Source organism: Rana temporaria, chromosome 2 (genome assembly GCF_905171775.1).
Source record: "Rana temporaria chromosome 2, aRanTem1.1, whole genome shotgun sequence".
NCBI lineage: Eukaryota > Metazoa > Chordata > Amphibia > Anura > Ranidae > Rana > Rana temporaria.
The window spans coordinates 443,266,576-443,288,463 of record NC_053490.1 but is presented as its reverse complement, the minus strand read 5'-3'; the positions used below and the strand labels follow the sequence as shown (position 1 = coordinate 443,288,463).

The window sequence follows — 21,888 nt, the reverse complement described above, 5'->3', positions numbered from 1 at the left end:
TACTAAACCCACAACAGTCAAATCAATCTGTATATGCAGCATAGCATGCCTACTCACCGTGGAACTAAAGGGGTTAAAAAGGTAAAGGCTGTTTTATCCTGTATGCACAGATTCTTCCCTCTGCACTGCCTATCTGGGGAAGGGCAGCTAACACAGGCAGAGTAGCCGACATGCACATGCTCAGTTGTGTCTTATGCTGGAGAGAACAATTTATTGTTCTCAGAGATAGCCAGGTCACATGATATTGACATCACACATGTGGGCGTATATATAGGCTTCAGTGAAAATCTCCACCTTCCTGAACACTCAGCACTGAAGAAACTGTGCAGTTTATGATGTAACCGTGGTATATAGATCATTTAAAAAGGTACCGTATTTTCCGGCGTATAAAACAACCTTTTACACCGGAATTACAGCCAAAAACCGGGGGTCGTCTTATACGCTGAGTGAAGCAGCTGCCCGATGGATATCAGCCCGCCGGGCTCTTTAAAGCTGTATGTATTCTGTATATGCGCCGCTCAGCCAATCCCGGCAGGCGATGCACTAGAACCTGCTAAGCCTGCTCGGATTGGAGTAACATCTTCTGCCAATCCGAGCAGGCTACATTATGTAGCCTGCTCGAATTGGCAGAGGTTGTTACTCCAATCCGAGCAGTCTTAGCATGCTCTGTAGTCATCAACAGAGTGCATCGCCCGCCGGGATTGGCTGAGCGGCGCAAATACAGAATACATACAGCTTTACAGAGCACTCAACGGGCTGCGTCCTCTTCGTTTTTGAACAACGCATTACTACCGCACAAGGGGGTCGTCTTATACGGTGAGTAGAGCACAAAACCACAGTTTTAAGCTGTATATTAGGGGGTCGTCTTATATGCCTTATACGCCACAAATGCGTTATATAGTGGCAGTGTTTTAATGTAAAAAGAAGATTTATAAGCTGCGGGCACTGTGGGGGTGGGGTGGGGGGGTGAACTATTTTCATATTACTGGGCTTAGTAACACTTTAATGGCCAGATCACCAGGTAAAATCAAAAGTAAAAAGCCTAAAAATAAAAACAAATGGAGCCACCACATCTTATGATTGATAAGCTGCAATATATTACAAACATATGTTCAAATATTCAAAATTATGTAGTGCTCATACACTGATGAGGATAAAGTGCATGGATGAGTGAGTTTGGGGTGGAGGAACTTGCCTGGCCTGCACAGAGTCCTGACCTCAACCCGGTAGAACACCTTTGGGATGAATTAAGCCCTGTACACACGATCAAATATCTGTTGGAATCTAATCCGATGGATTTTTTCATCGGATATCCGATGAAGCTGACTTTCATCAGTCTTGCCTACACACCATCAGTCAAAAATCCGACCGTGTCCAACGCGGTGACATAAAACACTACGACGTGCCTGAGAAAAATGAAGTTCAATGCTTCCGAGCATGCGTCGACTTGATTCTGAGCATGCAAGGATTTTTGACCGATCCTGAATTCCACACAGACGATCGTTTTTTTCTATCGGTTTTTTATCCATAGGAATATTTTAAAACATGTTCTATTTTTTTACACCGATGGAAAACAAACCGATGGGGCCCACACACGATCGGTTTGTCTGATAAAAACAGTCCAATGGTCAGATTTCATCAGACAAACCGATTGTGTGTACAGGGCTTTAGAGAGGAGACTGCAAACCAGGGCTTCTCATCCAACATCAGTGCCTAACCTCACAAATGGGCTTCTGGAAGAATGGTCAAACTTTACCATAGACTTTGTGGATAGCCTTCCCAGAAGAGTTGAAGATGTTATAGCTGTAAAGGGTGGGCCAACTCAATATTGAACCCTACAGACTAAGACAGGGATGCCATTAAAGTTCATGTGCGTGTAAAGGCTGGCGTCCCAATACTTTTGGCAATATAGAACAGATATTATTATTATTATACAGGATTTATATAGCGCCAACAGTTTACGCAGTGCTTTACAATATAAAAGGGACACAATACAGTTACAATACAATAAAATACAAGAGGATTAAGAGGGCCCTGCTCAGAAGAGCTTACAATCTAATAGGGTGGGGCAGGTGGTACAAAAAGGTTGTAACTGAGGAATGAGCTGATGGAAGTGGTAAAAGATTAATTGGAGAGGTGGTAGGCTTCCCTGAAGAGGTGAGTTTTCAGGGATCACATGAAGGTAGCAAGAGTAGGATATAGTCGGACAGGTTGAGGTAGTGAGTTCCAGAGGATGGGAGAGGCTCTGGAGAAATCCTGGAGACAAGCATGGGAGGGGGAGACTAGAGAGCTTGACAGTAGGAGGTCTTGAGAAGAGCGGAGAGGACGGTTTGGGATATGTTTGGAGACAAGATTGGTGATTTAGCTCGGGGCAGAGTTGTGGATGGCTTTGTAGGTTGTGGTTAGTATTTAGAATTTAATTCGCTGGGTGATAGGGAGCCAGTGTAGGGAGTGCAGGGAGCCAGTGCAGATAGACTTATGCCTTGTACACACGGTCGGACTTTTGACCATGCAAAAGCCCGCCGTGAGTCCGACGGAAAGAAAGAGAACAGGTTCTCTATCTGAGGTCCGTCGGACTTCTGAAAAAAAAAAAGTCCAATGGAGGCTACACACGGCCGGACTTTTGTAGAAAAAAAGCCTGTCTGACTTTTTTTCTCTGAAAATCCAGCTGTGTGTACGAGGTATAAAGGAACACACATGAAAATGGAATATATTCCTTTCTTTTCCTAATTTTAAAATACCCTTTTGTATCTATACATTCATGTAGTATAGACGATAGTGCCTGTCCGCTATATATTATGAGTGTTTTTAATACTATTTTAATACATCGATTTAGATGGATATCTAATTATGGTCGAGTATTGGCATTTTTGCCCTTGACCAAGATGGCGTCTGCAGTACCTTTGCTCACACCTCACGGCGAGGTCTGAGCCTATATAAAGGATGATTCACCGCAACGCCCTATCCCATTGACAACGTCCAATGACGAAACGCGTCTGGGAGGACGTGCGGTGACGTCATCACGTTAGGAGGAAGGGCTCCGCTCTGTGTGTTTGCCGGCCGGCAACAAAATTTTAAACGCTCGTTTACTTCTTTTACCATGTGAGTAATTTTCTAATATATTTTTAAATCAAAATAAATATCCTTGCGGAATTACACTATGTCTGCCATTCTTTATGATGTGATCGTGCGGTGGTGTTTCTGTCACGCCTGCGGGAGCCAAGTGCTGTTTGATCCAGGGAGTGGGATCTCTCCCCAAAGGCCACGGCTGGGTTACAGTCGACTGTTGTCTATTATTACCCATCTGGTAAGCTGCTTAACATTAGTGGTGGCGGGCTCTCACTGCAAGAAGTGTGCTGTGGGATCACGTGGTGACTGGAATATCTTGTGTATGGCAGTATTTTGTCCAAGTTGGAAGGAATATAGACTTTTCTATATTTTAATATAATCTTTTTTTCTGTATGGACTTTAGATCACACTGAGTCCGGGTGCTATGGCGCAGCTCTAAACCCCCCTTTTTTTCTTTCTACACATTAACATGATTTGCCAAAACTGAGCGCTTTATGATAAAACCATTATTTTTCTTTCTGCGATAATTCCCGTATAATTCCACTGCCACTAAACCCTGTGTGGAAGGAATAAACATTCTCTGCTGTTTTACAATAAATAGCCAACTTGTGTATGTACACAGATCTCCCCGGGGATCTAAGCGGGTAAACAGTATCTGAACACCATCACATCTCTGTCAGCGGTAAGAAATCACTCCTTGGTGCTAATGACAAGTCAAATACAGCCTGGCTAATCATTATTCATAAAACAAACATCTCAGCATCTATAGGAGCAATGTAATTAGCCATAAATGCTTTACAGAACTGAGAAGGAACGGTACAGCTCCATGACCGCTTAGAGCCTTGGATTATGGCATGGAGATCTGAACATGTACCGCTAATTCATTATATACACGCCAGCAAGGGTTTCTGTAGGCTCTGATGGACGGAACAAGCCCAGCAAAATGATCCATTTTCCATTACACTGAGCTGAAAGAAGGGAGTTACCATAACTACGCAGACCTGTGTACACCGACGGGTCAATGTCATCAGAATAACAAACCACTTAACAATGTGAATAAGAGGCCCACATTAACACCCGTCAGCAGTGAACTGTTCATCGAGACAGACATTTCCACAGCACTCATCAGATTGTGCTGTATTAACCACTTCCATACAGGGCACGTATACACCTTCCCGCCCAGACCAAGTTTTAGCTTTCAGCGCTGTTGCACTTTGAATGACAATTGCGCGATCATGCTACACTGTACCCAAACTAAATTTTTATAATTTTGTATCCACAAATAGAGCTTTCTTTTGGTGGTATTTGATCACCTCTGGGATTTTTATTTTCTGGAAAAAAAATAAATAAATTACCGAAAAACAAAAGTTTTTTTTGTTTCTGTTATAAAACATTGTAAATAAGTACGTTTTCTCGTTCACTGATGGGCACTGATGGTACTGCACTGACGGGCACTGATAAGGCGGCACTGATGGGCACCAATGAGGTGGCACTGATGTGGTGGCATTGATGGGCACTGATCATGGGCACTAATATGCGGCACTGATAGGCAGCACGGATGGGCACTGATAGGCGGCATGGATGGGCACTGATAGGCGGCATGGATGGGCACGGATAGGCGGCATGGATAGGCACGGATAGGCGGCGCAGATGGGCACGGATAGGCGGCATGGATTGGCACGAATAGGCCGCATGGATGGGCACTGATAGGCGGCATGGATGGGAACTGATAGGCGGCATGGATGGGCACTGATTGGTGGCACGACTGGGCATAGATGGGCACTGATAGGTGGCACTAACATATGTGTTGTACTAATGGATGCCAATCAGTGCCAAACAATGCCTGCCAATCAGTGATACCCGATTGTGCGGCACTGATTGGCATCCATTGCGGGCACTGATTGGCATCCATTATTTCTGTCATCTCTGGTAGTCTAGTGTGTGTTTTGCATCCCTATGTTTTACATCCCTGGTGGTCTAGGGTGGCATACCTGTGTTTTACATCCCTGGTGGTCTAGTTGCGTCCCTGGTGGTCCAGTGTGGGCATCCTCAGGGGGGCTGTGCTGATAATCGATCAGCACAAACCCCCCGTCAGAGGAGCAGCCGATCGGCTCTCCTCTACTCGCGTCTGACAGACGCGAGCAAGGAAAAGCCGATTACCGTCTTTTCCTGTTTACATTGTGATCAGCCGTGATCGGACACGGCTGATCACTAGGTAAAGAGTCTCCATTGGAGACTCTTTACCTAGATCGGTGTTGCGGGACACGATCGCCCCGGGGGTGCGCAGCGGCTCAATATCCTGGGGACGTCATATGACATCCACTCAGGGTATTGAAACCACTTTGTCGACGTCAATCTGCAATTGGCGGGCGGCAAGTGGTTAAAGGAGAACTCCAGGGATTCCATTTAATAGGACTAAGGCTATAAATGTCCTGTATATATTAAAGTTACATTATGACTACAGTGCCCTTAGCTAAATACTTCTGCTCCTTGAGCATTGCCAAAATTTAACTACCGGTAGTAGGTAGGGTTGCCACCTGTCCAGGATTTTCCTGGACAGTCTGGGTTCAGTCCACATGAAACCTTGACACATTATTCAGACAGAAATGTGGCTCAGAACAGGGCCTGACCGGAGGGTGAGGGGGCACTATGTGCGCCGCATTACTATTCTCTTTGAAGTGCCCAAAGGTGTCCCAGGTCTGTTCCAACCCTATAGTGCATACTAAAACTTTATTACATTGACTACTTCCGTTGGAAAAATGTGCAGGGTTCAAACGTAATTGGCTAACCAAATCACTGTGCAGGGTTTTTAGAGCACTGTATTTCTGAAAGGGAAGCATGGAGGTAAGTGTAATTACCACATTACATATACATCCTGTCATCCTTTAAAAAATTATCTCTGGAGATTTTCTTAAAGAGTAACTGTAGCCATAAAAAGCTGAATACCCATCCAGTATACATATGCAAGAATCATGCCAAAGGATTTGTAAAGTACTGTAAAGTATTTTTGGGACCACCAGGTCCCAAACCCAGTGTCAGGGATACCAAATGCAGGGATGACCAGATCTGTGTAGTTACATTTAGGAAACTGAAACCAGAAACTGGCCCTGCTCTACGTACGTTTTGTCGTGTGACATCTTCAAGGAGCAGCAGCTGCGTAGTTTCAGACCTCGCCATTGGCAGAAGAAAATGCCTCAAGGCATGCTGGGGGACTGTATATATGCCTAGGGCACATGTGCTCAAAAAGCAGGGTCCCAGGGGGAGGGGGCTGCTGCCCCTCCTCTGTACAGGCTGCCATGTGGCATCAGATGGTCGACCTGAGGCCCGAAACTGCAGAAGCTGCAACCCAGATGTCCTGCAGAGCTGACTAGGAGGTAGACGTGTCTAGAAGGATCTGTTCCTGGCTACTGTGAGTACAGATCTGCGTCAAGAGGCCTGTTCTATGAGGACCATTCCTTCGGGCTAGTGAAGTCAGTGGATGGGTGTCAGCCAAAGGGCATACTGGTGAGTGTCCTGAAGAAGAGTGGTGCATGAAGTCTGATGCCAAAGCAAGCAAAGAACGTATTCTCTCAGGCCCCGTACACACGTCCGAGAAACTCGACGGGCAAAACATATCGTTTTGCTCGTCGAGTTCCTTGTGAAGCCGCCGAGGATCTCGGCGAGCCAAGTTTCCCCATTGACTAACGAGGAAATAGAGAACATGTTCTCTATTTGGCTCGACGAGTTCCTCGTCGGTTTCTTCGGCCAAAAGTGTACACACAACCGGGTTTCTCGGCAGAATACGGCTCCGATCGAGTTTCTGGCTGAATTCTGCAGAGAAACTCGGTCGTGTGTACGGGGCCTCACACAGCTATAGTGTGGTCCAGCAAGGAATCTGCTATCCAGTATTATTTAATGTGTCAATTGAGAGTTGTCCTCATCTTGGCATAGTTCAAGTTTGATTATCGCACTAATCCCTTCTCCTATCCAAGTTTTACCAATAAATACCAAAAAACTAACAAACAATATCCTAGACCAGGGATATGCAATTAGCAGACCTCCAGCTGTTGCAGAACTACAAGTACCATGAGGCATAGCAAGACTCTGATAGCCACAAGCATGACACCCAGAGGCGGAGGCATGATGGGACTTGTAGTTTTGCAACAGCTGGAGGTGCACTAATTGCATATCCCTGCCCTAGACTGATCATTGGATAATGAGCAGAAGAGTGTGCAGGTGATAGTGTGAAAATACCCAAGTGTCTGGCTGCAGGATAGTTAGAGGGAGGCCCAGGGAAGATTATATTCAGCAACCCTTTTAGGGCAGTGCTACACCAGTAAAAACTTGGCTGTGCCAGTACATTTTGGGTGTCGTGTCAGAAAATTTCAATCTGGTAGGCTGGCAACACCAGTTAGAGCACCTCCCCAAAAATGCATGTGTTTCTGTACTTGCTCTGCCCCGATGGACAAAAGTGTTTAGTGGTAGTGGAAGGCAGGGTTGCTGAGATATCAGGCGGATGATGTTAAACAGCTTGGACAGCAGGGCTCAAGTCCTGCAGGAACGCATGGGAACGGAGTTCCTGCACTTTTTTCACAGCAGGAACTCAGTTCCCTTTGCAGGACTAGAGCAGCTGAGCCGCCCAAGCCAATTCTTCACTAAGCGGCGATGCCCAGCTTGAGTCACTGTCAGGGGCAGGCGAACCTTAGTTATCCTTTATGTTACTGGCTGCTTCCTGTATATGGATTCATCGGGTAGTGTGCGGGTATTCCGTCACTTCCTCGATGCCGCAATGTGCTGCGAGTTAATGCGGGATTTATAAAGAACTTGCTTCTTTCTAAATTCCACAATAACTCGCGGCAGACCTCCGCAATGTCTCCTGGGAACAATTACAAAAGCTCCCAGGAGACATTGCGGTAACGAGGAAGTGACCGAATACCCACACACTACCCTATGAATCCAAATACAGGAATCGGCCAGTAACATAAAGGATTACTAAGGTACAGTGGATCGAAAAGAAAAAAAACATGCGGTTTAGAAATTATGCATATGAGCGTATCATTTTTTTTTTTTTTTTGGTGGGGGAGAGGATCTTGGGTGGGAGTTCCCACACTTTTTTCCCCAGGACTTGACCCCTGTTGGACAGGGAAGCTCTATAGAAGTGAATGGGACATTATTATTTTTTCCCTCACTGTATGTGCGGTTTAGGTACAGTTGCTCTTGGCCTGTTGGCTGTAGTGGCTGATTTGTGGAACAGACACAAAGATTTAGGAACAAAGTCCCAAAAAAGAGATCCTCAGAGACTTTGAAGCATCCAATAGCTTCAAACACTAGCACAAAACTGAGGCTTAGCTAGTCTAGGAGGGGTTATACCTGGACAAAAACTTCTGTCCTTTATTTCTGGCCAATGGCTATTCACCTTAGTGTAGCAGCATAACCCATGTAGTAATGACTATTACCCCCTCTGTGTCCTGTGATGTACTCCAAGAAAATGATTTACAAGTAGTAACAGAAGACCTAGTGTTTGGACTCTCATATGTTTGGCACTCCTGTGATATACGATTAAGAAATGCATTTTATTAGTTCCACAAATGACAACAGGACAACACAAAGCAGACATGATTTGGAGGAGAAAAAAAACAAGGCTTTAAAGATGTAGCACCCTCTAGCCATTTTTTGTTTCAGCGAATGGGGACATGGCTGATTTTTAGGTGGGGTGAGTGTAGCACCCTCTAGTGTACTATTAGTGGTAGTGCAGGCAAATTTATGTTTTTGGCTCATGCTAAAATGAGTCTTTGACTGTTCCATACGCTTGTTTCAGGGGTTCTCCTTGAAGAGTTGTCCATAAAAATGTCTGCACCAAACACAAAGTCTCTTTCAAGGGTTTTATTAAACAAAGTTCTCCAACAGAGGGGTAGAGGGATGGGGAAAGACTCAGGTACCTTTGCTTTGCGGATCACGGGTACAACTTAGATCCAGAGAATTAACTCAGCTCCACACTGGATAGCAGCCTGTTGCGAAGCTTGTCAAAGTCTCTGCCACAGACTTGATAAGTGTTGTCAGGCCATCCCACGATCTCCTGCCACAAGATCGCGTAACCACTCGCACACTTTGTATAGTTCCAATAAAGTACACAACTCACGGTGCCAGAATCTTTCAGCCAGACCGGCAGCACAGTGAGGTAAATTTGCCAGGGTACGTCCATCAATTGAATCCCACTGGTTCAGCTTCCTTCTGTAGGTAAGGTAGCGAAGGACCATCCCTGGATTAGTGGGCCTCAGAAACTCCTGGGCCTACTCTCAGTTGGCGAGGCCTCGGGCCCGGAGGCTATGAACAGGGCCGCCATCAGGCATGGGCCCCCTGGAGCAGAGAACCGGGGGGGGGGGGGTGTTCTGCCGCGAATTGAGAAGCGGGGGGGGCCTTTACAAAAAAAAAAGAAATAAAAAAATATATATATAAAAAAGGGGGGGGGGCATCCAGGGCCTTGGGGACCTCTGGGCCCTTTACAGGTGTACTGCCTGTACCCCCCTGATGGCGGCCCTGGCTATGAAACAGCTCACACATCCCTGAGGCCAGGAGGGCCATCAGGTCAGGATCAGAAGACAAACCCCACCAAGCGGCGTCTGTCCCTTAAGTACCCCTCCCCAGAATGCACAGCGGGTTGACCACGCCCTCTGAGCTGCTTCTGGGAAAGAGATACCCAATGCATCCAGCCTGCTGCCTTTCCAACCTTGACCTGTGGTAACAGCGACACCCACTGTCAAGGGGAAAATTGTGAAACCCAGCTGAACTGAAACAGAACCAACAATTTAGCATAATCCTTCTGAGCTAAACTACAGCCCAGGCAACTAAAATTTAACATATAGCGCATACTCAATGGGAGCATGGCGCTACATTAGTATTTAGAATTTTATACATTGAGCTAGCAGAAGGCAATGAACTGATTGGTAAAATGGGCCAATGGCCACTGAATGGTTGGTAAGGTGGATGAATCTAGCAGCAGCAGTCATGATAGACGGAAGGAGGGATGACGTGAGAGGTGACCAGGGAGTAAATTAATAGCTTTGTGGTGTCAGTTGGTAACATACCAGTCTCATAAATGCATATCAGAGAAAAATGAGGTATATTGCACGTAGTGCATATTTTCTAAATAATTACATGTAATATTCCTAGGTGCCATTATCTACCAAATTGCTAAATGGCTAAAATATTAACCTTGGTCTTTATATTTATCCAGAAAGTTACTGACTTTAAAAAGCTAATTGCATCTCATTTTCTACACTTAAGCTTCCATTGTTATAATTAGAATTTTTTTTTCCTATATTAGGTACCTCTTATTGTAATTCTGAACTGATTAGGTGTCTGTTGTATAAGCATGATGCAAGTACAATCTGTACCCTGTGCTGTAAAAGCCTAGGCTGAGTCATATTAATTAAGATAGGAAATAAGGATTAGTATGCAGCAGAGATCAGAGAAAGTGAAGAAAGGGCTGTTTCCATTTCTGATACTATGAATCTGGAATCTACTCACCTTTTGTCCCCCCCACCCATAAGAAGTGAACATTATTAACAGAGCAGAGGAGTAAATTACCAGGATGTCATCTTAACAGAATAAAGGGAAAACAGGAAAGCATTTTATCAATGTATTACTAATGAGGGAGGTTCAAATCAGACATAATACAGTAAAACCTTGGTTTGAGAGTAACTTGGTTTGAGAGCGTTTTGCAAGACAAGCAAAATGTTTTAAGATTTTTTGCCTTGATATACAAGCGATGTCTTGATACAAGAGTAGCGTCATGTCACAATTGAGTATAAAAAAAAGAGAGGCGCCTCTTAGTGTAGCAATATGATTACATTTAATGACAGTACAACATTTAGCAACTTATTGCTACACTTAGAGGTGCCTCTCTTCTCTTATATACCCTGTAAAAAAATGCTTTGATATACAAGTGCTTTGGATTACAAGCATGTTTCTGGAGTGAATTATGTTTGCAAATTAAGGTTTTACTGTAAAACCAGGGATCTCGACTGCATGTGTTTCATTTTTTCCCTAATGGGACTGAGCACTGAGGCATATATACCAATGACAAAAGTTCTAAACCCTAATTAGATTACCTTAATTTGCTAACAGGGCCTGTCTGAACATGGACCTTTGTGGCAGGATCACTGGGTATTATTTTTGGAATATCATTACCATGTTAAAAATTATGAGATTTTAGAGATTTGGTTCAGATCTTCTTTAATTGAAAGCAAGCTGAAGCCTAGTAAACACCACTATACAAAACTGACAGCTCCGGTACTAAAAATCCAATGCTAGTATAGCAATGCCCCCTGTTCTATTGTGTTCTGACAGGGGGACAGCTCCCCCAACCAGAACACTCCGATCAGTTCTCTGAGCTAAGAGTGCTGATTGTGAGCCGGTCGGCTGCTGGTTTTCCAGCATGCTCATTGGACAGAAGCTGTCTTCTGTTGGGCCATCTGCCATACACACAGGCCAAATGTTGGCCGTTTTTATAGAACCGGCCAATGTCACCCAACATTTGGCCTGTGTGTACTAGGCTTTAGACAGAGGTTAGTTCAAAGTGATACTAAATTATACTTATTCTTCAAACATAATCTATACACATCCACTACTTAATGGCCCTGTAAATAATTTTTCATTAAATTGTTCCTTACTGTGTTTTTCTGTCTCCTTGTAAAGTCCTCCATGAGCCTCCACACCTCTCCTTTTCTGTTCACTTCCATTTTCTTGGAATGTGCAGGGCACTTCAGTTGCATTCATGTGCACTGCCCTATGCACACTACACATCCCATAGTCCAGAGACCCTTGTCCATCTAAGGAGGGAGCAAGAGAGGGTGGCTACATTCCTATAGCCACAAATGTTTCCCAGATCTGAACACAAACATAGTGAATCACAAAACAAATGAGCACAAAATGGCTTCGCTGGTTCTACGCCCATCAGGAAAGCCCCTATAACATGTTTCACCAGTGTAGGGCTTCATCATAGATGCCTCTATGATGAAGCCCTACATGGGTGAAACATGTTAGAGGGGCTTTCCTGATGGGCGTAGAACCAGCGAAGCCATTTTGTGCTCATTTGTTTTGTGATTCACTATGTTTGTGACTGTTAAAGAGCCAGCTGCAGCCATTTTGTGTTCATTTGATTGCAATTCACTATACTAGTGTGCGGTCCAGGGAAATACCTGTGGCTATATTGATGGGCTTAACATGCTTTTAGCATTGACCATAAACCCAGCAAACAGTGTTTGAATTGGCTGGTATATCTGATAGGAGATCAGATATGGAAGAGGTTGAGAAAAATAGAAGGTACTTTTTTGAGTTAAGAATACATACTTGAATATCATTTTTTTTTTTTAAACCAGCATTAAGAGCACTTTCACACTGAGGCGCTGGGGCGTAATCGGTAAAGCGCCGCTATTTTTAGTGGAGCTTTATCGTCAATTTAACGGTGCTTTTTGGCCGCTAGCGTGGTGCTTTTTTTAACCTCCGCTAGCGGACGAAAAAGGGTTAAAAGCGCCGGCAAAGCGATGCTGCAGCGGCGCTTTGCCGGCGCTGCTCATTGATTTCAATGTCAGGGGCGCTTTAAGAGCGGTGTCTATTACAGAAAAATGTTTAAAAAAAAATGTCAAACAGCTCATTAATTAGCAAAGGAGTGTATGGTAGAATGTTTTGTTATGTTTCTGTCAACTGCCACTCTATCGCATTCAGCCTTGCTACAAAGCCATGGGGACATAATTTAACACACCACAAGTGAACGGTACTGTTTGTGAGCTGTCTATGGTGCTGAACTAAATACTACTCTCAGCAGAGAATACTTCCATGCACCATTCCCATTTTATGAGAAAAAAATGTACATTGTCAATAGTAGTAGGATTGAAGCTGTATGTTTTCAGTGCAGATTAGACTAGGCTAATAACAGACACAGGTGTAGCAAGTTTAATCTTTTACAAAATGTTGGTCCTAAAGCAAGACAAAATAAAATTCCAAGTGCAACCACTGTCAGATTTGAATGATATCAAAAAGTGCCGCATTCACAAAAACTCCTAGGATTTTCACATCCAACATTACCATCTTGGATAATAATAATAATAATAATAATAATAATAATAATAAAGTGCTTGTAATTGTCTGACATGAAATATGAACAAAGCACATCCTACTATAGTGTGTATTTGTCGCTGTCCAAATCACTGCTGCCTCATTTTCTGTTAGCTATTTGCTGCCTTGTTCCTCTGCTATCTACTTCTCACAAGTCTTCTTGACACCAAGAGAAAAAAAGGTGACAGGGGAGGGAGCTACAGTACACAGTCTGTAATTGAAAGCCTCAGCTCTGTTTCTGTGTGCTATGTAAAGGGTGTGTGTGTCCCTTCCCTCCAATCAGCTCTCACTGAGCACTGCAGAGAATAACTTCAGCTCCCTGTCCTCTACTTTATGAAAGCTCAGACAAGCTGTATAAATTCTGTACTTTTCACAGATCTGGATAATAAAGGACTGCAGATAAACAGTTCCGACTTATGTAGGAGAATTTGTTTAATTTCTGTGTATTATTTGAGGCTAGTTTAATTGTAAGCAGCTGAGATACATTTAGACCTTTTGGCACTACAGCAATATATCATTCCAGGGGTGGTTCCTGTGTAACGTTATATACTCTGGGCAAAAAAGCAAAAAAACAAAGCTAAGCAAAGTTGAGTTTATTATAAATGAGCAGAGCATATCTTTAGGCAACGTTAGCACTGGTATTTAAAAAAAAATGAAAAAAGCAGGGGCAGGGTAAGAATGGAAGCTGATCTCCATGTCGGTGAGAGGTGATCCCATAGCCTGAGTTTCATGTCCATGAACCACAAATGTAAATCTTTAACATGCAACGCAATTCTAGCTTCTGTATTCGACTTTTTGGTGCCCTCATACTGTGTGTTGGGTCCATATATGTCTAGGAGGCACCCTTGACACCTGAGAGATCACTCAACAAGACACAGAATCCAGAGAGAATCCAGAGAGACTTTAGGACCCTCAGAGTGAAGGTAATTTACATGTAACACAGCCTGATCCACCAATTTAACCACCACCAAATCGTTTTTAATTAGGGGTGCAACGGACCAAAAAACTCACGGTTCGGATCGTTCCTCGGATCAGAGTCACGGATCGGATAATTTTTTGGATCACCGCCACATATAGTCCCCACTGTAATATCCACGTCATCTCCCCCACTGTAATATCCACGTCATCTCCCCCACTGTAATATCCACGTCATCTCCCCCACAGTGTTATACATGTCATCTCCCCCACTGTAATGACCACGTCATCTCCCCCACTGTAATGTCCACGTCATCTCCCCCACTGTAATGTCCACGTCATCTCCCCCACTGTAATGTCCACATCTCCCCCACTGTAATGACCACGTCATCTCCCCCACTGTAACGACCACGTCATCTCCCCCACTGTAATGACCACGTCATCTCCCCCACTGTAATGACCACTTCATCTCCCCCACTGTAATATCCACGTCATCTCCCCCACTGTAATGACCACGTCATCTCCCCCACTGTAATGTGCACATCTCCCCCACACTGTAAAATCCACATTATCTCCGCACTGTAATATCCACGTCATCTCGGCACTGAAATGTCCACATCCCCCCCTGTAACGTCCACATCTCACCTAGGCCGCCGCCGAGTGTACCAAGATGGCCGCCGCTCCGGAGCTAGGCCGAAGCCGCAGCTTTTCCTATGGCCGCAATCCGCTGATTGCGTAGTGTGCCGATTCGAACGCGGTGACCCGTTCGGATCACGGATCAATGATGATCCGTTGCACCCCTATTTTTAATATAAACAAATTGCACTTACCACACAAAGCAATTATGTGACTGCTGTCTTCATGAACAAACTTCCTAGTTACAGCCTCTTCCATTATCTGCTTTACCTGTAAAACATAAAGTAAATGAAGCTTCAGCACTTGTATATATAGACTGCATACAAATTTCATATAATCATTAATATTGTCTAATATGTATACACAAACGGATAAGCAAAAAAAAAAGATAACTATTAAAAAGGCTCAAAAAATACAAATTCAAATGCGTTAGTACAAAAATGAATAACGACTCCAAAGCAATCAAAGCAGTACTTACCGTTTTAGAGAGAGATCTTCTCCGCCACTTCCGGGTTTGGGCTGCGGGACTGGGCATTCCTATTTGATTGACAGGCTTCCGACAGGCTTCCGACGGTCGCATACATCGCGTCACGATTTTCCGAAAGTAGCCGAACGTCGGTGCGCAGGCGCCATATAGAGCCGCACCGACGTTCGGCTTCTTTCGGCTACTCGTGACGCGATGTATGCGACCGTCGGAAGCCTGTCAATCAAATAGGAACGCCCAGTCCCGAAGACCATACCCGGAAGCGGCGGAGAACAACGCTCTCTAAAACGGTAAGTACTGCTTCGATTTAAAAAAAAACACCCGATTCTGCTGCCCAAAATGAGCGTCAATCTAATGTTAAAATTTTTTTTTCGGGTGAACTCCCGCTTTAAGGTTCTGTTATAAGCATCTGAATGGTTGTTATTGCTATTTTATTAACTGATAGACAACTGAATTGTTTGTGATAATTTTTTAATTGGTCAAAATGCTAGCAACTATTGGGTAATTTACAATAGCGGACAGTGATTGTGTGGGGCCTCTGTGCATAGCAAAAATTGGACCCACATTAGTGTATGGCCACTTTCTATAGTTCCACCTGTCTAAAATACTTTCTTATGCCTTGCACACACGTTCGGTTTTCCCGGCGGTAAAAAGTCCGCCGGGAAAACCGAGGGGAAAGCCACACGGCCGGTTTTCCTGCCAGGAAAACTGCCATGAGAGCTTTGGCTGGGAGTCCCGGCCATGTGTATGCTACATCGCAGTGTTTCCCATAGGAAAACTGCCGGGAAAAAGGCTGCCGGGAATCCCTGCAGGAAAAAAGAAAACATGTTCTCATTTTTCCTGCTGGGATTCCCGGCGGTTTTCCTGTCGGGAAAACTGCCATGGAGCATACACACGGCCAAAAGCTGTCATGGCAGTTTTCCAGATGGGAAAACTGGCCGTGTGTACAAGGCATAAGTCAGGAAAGCACAAGAAACCTAAAAACCATCAACTACTGTATGCCTCTGTTACCTTCTACATCTCATTTAATAGGCAATTAATTCCAGTTTTACTCCATCGGCATGCTTTTCTCCGATATAGCTGGTGCCCAGGGATGCTTATGCCGTATCCCTTTCACAGATAAGTATTCTTTTTCAGTTCTGGTCCTACTTCATAAATTCCCAAATGATTTGCAGTGGAAACGGAGGATCCTTCTCTCTCATTATGATCGGGTTCCTTATTTGGCTTGCTTTGTCTTGATATGACAATCTCTGGGCTTACAGGCAGTAAGCATTGTACTTTATGCTTGTGCAATGCAATGTGGTAAGTCAAAATGTGAGATAAAATTCATACTGCAGAGGCTATTTGTACAATGAATAACCTACCATCCCATTGCAATGGGCAGTACTAGATTGTATGACTTGTGATACTTTGCACAAAAGTTTGGCAGAACCATGCACTGGGAACCATTCACCACAGTGTCTAAAATAAGAATTGCCCTTGTTACCCTATAAAAAAAAATCTCTTATCTGATACTAGTTTGCTCAGAGCAATGAAAACAGTTCCTAATTCAAGTACACACAAAGACAAAAGAGAAATTCTTGCTCATAGTATTCATGTTCTCTGTCGAAATATCCCTCACTAATGAACCCAGGCCCGGATTCAGGTACGATTTGCGCATTATTTGCGGAGGCACAGGGCAACGATTTTGCCCTACGCCCCCGCAAATAATTTGCGCTGCCCTCGATTCACGGAGCAGTAGCTCCGTAAATTGCGAGGGCGCGCCGGCAAAATTGCCCGGCGTAAGCGCGCGCAATGTAAATGATCCCGCCGGGGGCGGGAATCATTTAAATTAGGCGCGCTCCCGCGCCGAGCGTACAGCGCATGCTCCGTCGGGAAACATTCCCGACGTGTATTGCGGCAAATGACGTCACAAGGACGTCATTTGCTTCTAAGTAACGTGAATGGCGTCCAGCGCCATTCACGATTCACTTACGCAAACGACGTACAATTCAAACGTCGCGACGCGGGAACGCCGGGTATCCTTTAGCATTGGCTGCCCCTGCTTTTAGCATGGGCAGCCTTACGCTAAAGACGCAGTACGCAACCGACGTAACTTGCGTACGCGCAACATTGTGAATCGGCGTAAGTATGCAATTTGCATGCTATACGTTGACCACAATGGGAGCGCCCCCTAGCGGTCAACGCAAGAATGCAGCCTAAAATCTGCGAGGCGTAAGAGCCTTATGCCACGCAGATTTTAGGCTGCAGTCGGCGTAACGAGTTCTCTGAATCAGGAGAACTTGTTACGCCGGCACAAGTCAGCAATTGCACTGCGTAACTATGGTTACGCAAGCGCAATTGCTTACTGAATCTGGGCCCCTGAATTTATAATCCATTATAGGACACCAATGGATTGGGGAATCTATCAGGTTGTTACCTCTCTTGGATACTGTGTTTGCAAGACGTCCCCTGTTCATCACAAGAAAGCCATATTCCCTATGCCGGATTCTACTCTTAGTATGTTTTACATTTCCAGAGCAGAAGAAGAGTAATGCCGCGTACACACGATCGGAAATTCCGACAAGACTAGTTCGATGTGAGCTTTTGATCCGAAATTCAGATCGTGTGTATGCTACATCGGACTTTTGCTGTCGGAATTTCTGGGAAACAAAAGATTGAAAGCTGGTTCTTAAATTTTCAGACGAAAAATATTCCTATCGGAAATTCCGTTCATCTGTAGCAATTGCGACGGGCAAAATTCCGACACGTGCTCGGAAACAATTTGACGCATGCTCAGAAGCATTGAACTTAATTTTCTCGGCTCGTCGTAGTGTTGTACGTCACTGCGTTCTTGACGGTCGAAAGTTCAGAGAACTTTTGTGTGACCGTGTGTATGCAAGCCAATCTTGAGCGGAATTCCGTCGGAAAAACCATCCAAGGTTTTTCAGACGGAATATCCAATCGTGTGTACGCGGCATTAGACTTGATATGAGCTCTGAGGAAAATATCTCAATAAAAGTGCCCGTATGAAAGAAAATATCCAGTGGGTAATCAACTCACCAATGTGACCTGATTGACAAAGCGCAATGTTGAATATGGATTATGGCACAGTGAGGTCTGGAAAACACCCAGCCCCTTGCCAGAACCTGATAATGATGTCTGTGTAATATAATTTCCTATGCAGAAACTCTCATGGGACCATGCAGACATTAGATGGATTTCATTCTCTTTTGACAAACATGTAGCTACACTCATTAACCAATTATGTTTCTTAGTAACTGCAGAAGTATTCAATATATAAGCCGACACTCCTAACAAGACAAAGGCGAGCCCTTTTTTGTGATCAGAATTTTACTATAAAATGCAATCTTTATTAATGGATGATTAAGAGAATATATCATTAAACACTGTCCTCATATCTACTGATGTTCAATGTCATGTAACAAAACACAGACGATGGAAAATGGATGTCAGTAAATTACGCACATATTTACTAGGCATGGACCTCCCTTAAGGATCAAGAAAATAATGCTCCTCCATATATGTTCACTATTTTGTGAATTTGATCATTGAAATGGTTAAAGGGATGGATAATATATTTTGCCTCACACTTATCACAGAGAAACACACTGCAGAGTTTGTCTTGGTAAACATATATATCTAGCAAATGTCAGATCAGATGCTTTACAGGAGACAGGGTAAGCTGTGGTGTCACTGCATTCAACGCCATTAATCTACAAAGCCTCTACCACAGTTTTCCCCCACCTTTCACCACACTGCTCTTACATTTTAATAAAGGAATTTACTTTGACATTTACTTAGCCAAAGAAATAATTCAATCCAATGCATTATCTAATGTTAAAAATCTAGTTTGCCCGGGGGCTTGATGCAACCCTTTTCTTGCCTTTATCCAACTGACACCAATGATGGGGCACTATTGCTCCTAATAATACCAACAATGGGGTACTGTTTATCCTGCTAAAATCAATGATGGGAAATTTTCTACTCCCACTGGTCACAGTCTGGCCCCCTCCCTAAAGCCTGAAGGACAGTAATGCCCCGTCCGTGTGTATGCCCATTCTGACTTTTTCCGTTGAAAATTCAGACGGAATTAGATAGAGAACATGTTCTCAATTTTTCAGATGAAAACAATTTCTATTGAAATTTCCTTTCGACTGGATGCAATTCCGACGGACCAAAAACCACGCATGCTCAGAATGAAGTCGACGCATGTTCGAAAGCACTGAACTTCATTTTTCTTGGCTCGTCGTAGTGTTGTACATCACCGCGTTTTTGACGGTCGGAATTTGATGTGACCGCGTGTATGCAAGACAGCTTGACGGGGAAACCGGTTGTGTGTACAGGGCATTAAATGGGGCCACACTGCTAGTGTCTCTGCACAGAGAGGTAAACCTATGAGTTGGCAAATTTTCATCAAATGTCTAATCACAAGACCTACATAGTTACAGAGGGCCAGATTCACAAACGAGATACGACGGCGTATCTACTGATACGCCGTCGTATCTCTGTTTCTAACTATGCGGCTGATTCATAGAATCAGTTACGCATAGATAGCCCTAAGATCCGACAGGTGTAATTGAATTACACTGTCGGATCTTAAGGATGCAATTCTAGGCCGGCTGCTAGGTGGCGAGGCCATTGCGGCCGGCGTAGAATATGCAAATGAATACTTACGGCGATCCCCGAACGTCCGAACGGCCCGTCGATCCAACTCTACGTCGTTTCCGTCGAGTTACGCCACGTAAAACTAGGGCTGAGCCCTAGTTGTCTTAAGCCATGTTAAGTATGGCCGTCGTTCCCGCGTTGAAATTTAAACATCAACGTCGTTTGCGTAAGACGTCCGTGAATGGCGCTGGACACCATTTACGTTAACGTCTAAGCAAATGACGTCGGTGCGACGTCATTTAGCGCAATGCACGTCGGGTAATTTACCCGACGGAGAATGCGCAGTACGTCCGGCGTGGGAGCGCGCCTAATTTAAATGGGACTCGCCCCATTCGATTGGGCCCGCCTTGCGCCGGACGGATTTAGGATACACCGCCGCAAATTTCCAGGTAAGTGCTTTGTGGATCGGGCACTAACTTGGGAAATTTGCGGCGGTGTAACTTAAATCGTTTAAGTTACGTTGTGCCCGGGCTACGTGAATCTGGCCCAGAGTTAGTTAGGTTGAAAAAAAGACCACTTAGTTCAACCTATAAAAGGGGGGAAATGATGTATATATATATATAGATATCTATATTTATATCTATCTATCTATCTATCTATCTATCTATCTATCTATCTATCTATATATATATATATATATATATATATATATATATACACACAGTCATGCTCACATGTCAAGTTTGCATACCCTGGCAGAAATTTTGAAATTATGGCATTATATGACTGATCATGCCAAAAAACTGTCTTTTATTTAGGCCCCTTTCACACTGAGGAGTTTTTCAGGCGATACAACGCAAAAAATAGCGCCTAAATACTGCCTGAAAAACTCCTGCCCAGCATTCTGAATGTGAAAGCCCGAGGGCTTTTGCACTGAGGCGATGTGTCCTTAACAACCAATGGGTCATCAGGTGTCAGCGGGCTTCCTGTCCGCACCGAATAACACCCTGTAACACATGTTAACGTGTTGCCACCCACGTAACCCATATGTGCAGAGGCAAAAAGGTGGGCTTTAAAGGATAAGTTCACCTTTTAACAAAAAATAATAAATGCTTATTTCTTTTGCAGGTAAAAAAATTTGATTTTTTTTTTTTACTGGAGCATCTAAAGCATTGCACAAGGGATCAGCAGATCGCTGGTACCATGCAGACCTGTCAGTGCATCTGTGTGCCTGTATATCATATGGGCAACCAGATACAATATGAAAGGAAGACTTAATTAACTACAATGGTGCTGCACAGTGCCGACAGCCACAAAGGATATTGGGACTAGTAGTTTTCCGTTCACAGAGGACTGTAAATGAGTGATGTGGCCGGGCGGCATTATTGGGTCATGTCAGTGTTAGTGTAGGCAGGTTATGTCAGTGTGTGTGTGTACTGACACACACACACACTCACGTAGGTCAGCGTATGTGTGTCAGGTAGTTCACCCTGCGCCACTCCACCGACCTCGCCCGCACCCCCCCTGGTGCCAGCTTGGCTTCAGGCTAAAGCCCCTGGTCTTTTTGGCACCTAGCAACGCCCCTGCCGGGCAGAGGATTCGGACGTCTGTCAGAGCCGGGGTACCGGGGGGGGGGGGGGGAGTATGGACCCAATTGACACCATGAATATGGGTGTAACATTGTAACATGTTACGTAAGGTGAACTTATCCTTTCATGCCTACACGCCGCACATATGTGACACTGGGCAACCAATGTTTCTTTGCTGAGAGCATGCTTACTGCACTAATGACTGCTAGTCAGCAGGACTGATTCCCTATCATGTGACCACTGTGACAGCCATACGGAGGTCCTGAAAAAAATATTTTGTGTGGATACTTCTGTTTGTGGTCCACTTTTCTATACTATGGCCTAGATTCACGTACAGCGGCATATCTTTGTGCGGGCGTAGCGCATCTCATATGCGCTACGCCGACATAACATAGAGAGGCAAGGCCAGTATTCACAAAGCACTTGCTCCCTAAGTCACGGCGGCGTAGCGTAAATGGGCCGGCGTAAGTCCGCCTAATTCAAAGTAGGCAG

General features: G+C 44.4%; 1 protein-coding gene across 2 annotated transcripts in view; it reads right to left on the bottom strand.

Moving 5' to 3' along the window:
• SGSM2 (small G protein signaling modulator 2) overlaps positions 1-21,888 on the bottom strand; it is a 436,818-nt gene that overhangs the window by 254,019 nt on the left and 160,911 nt on the right. For both annotated transcript variants that reach the window (XM_040338437.1, XM_040338439.1), the window contains exon 2: positions 14,910-14,985. In XM_040338437.1, the coding sequence (XP_040194371.1) occupies positions 14,910-14,985 (76 nt within the window). The remainder of the gene's footprint in view (positions 1-14,909; positions 14,986-21,888) is intronic.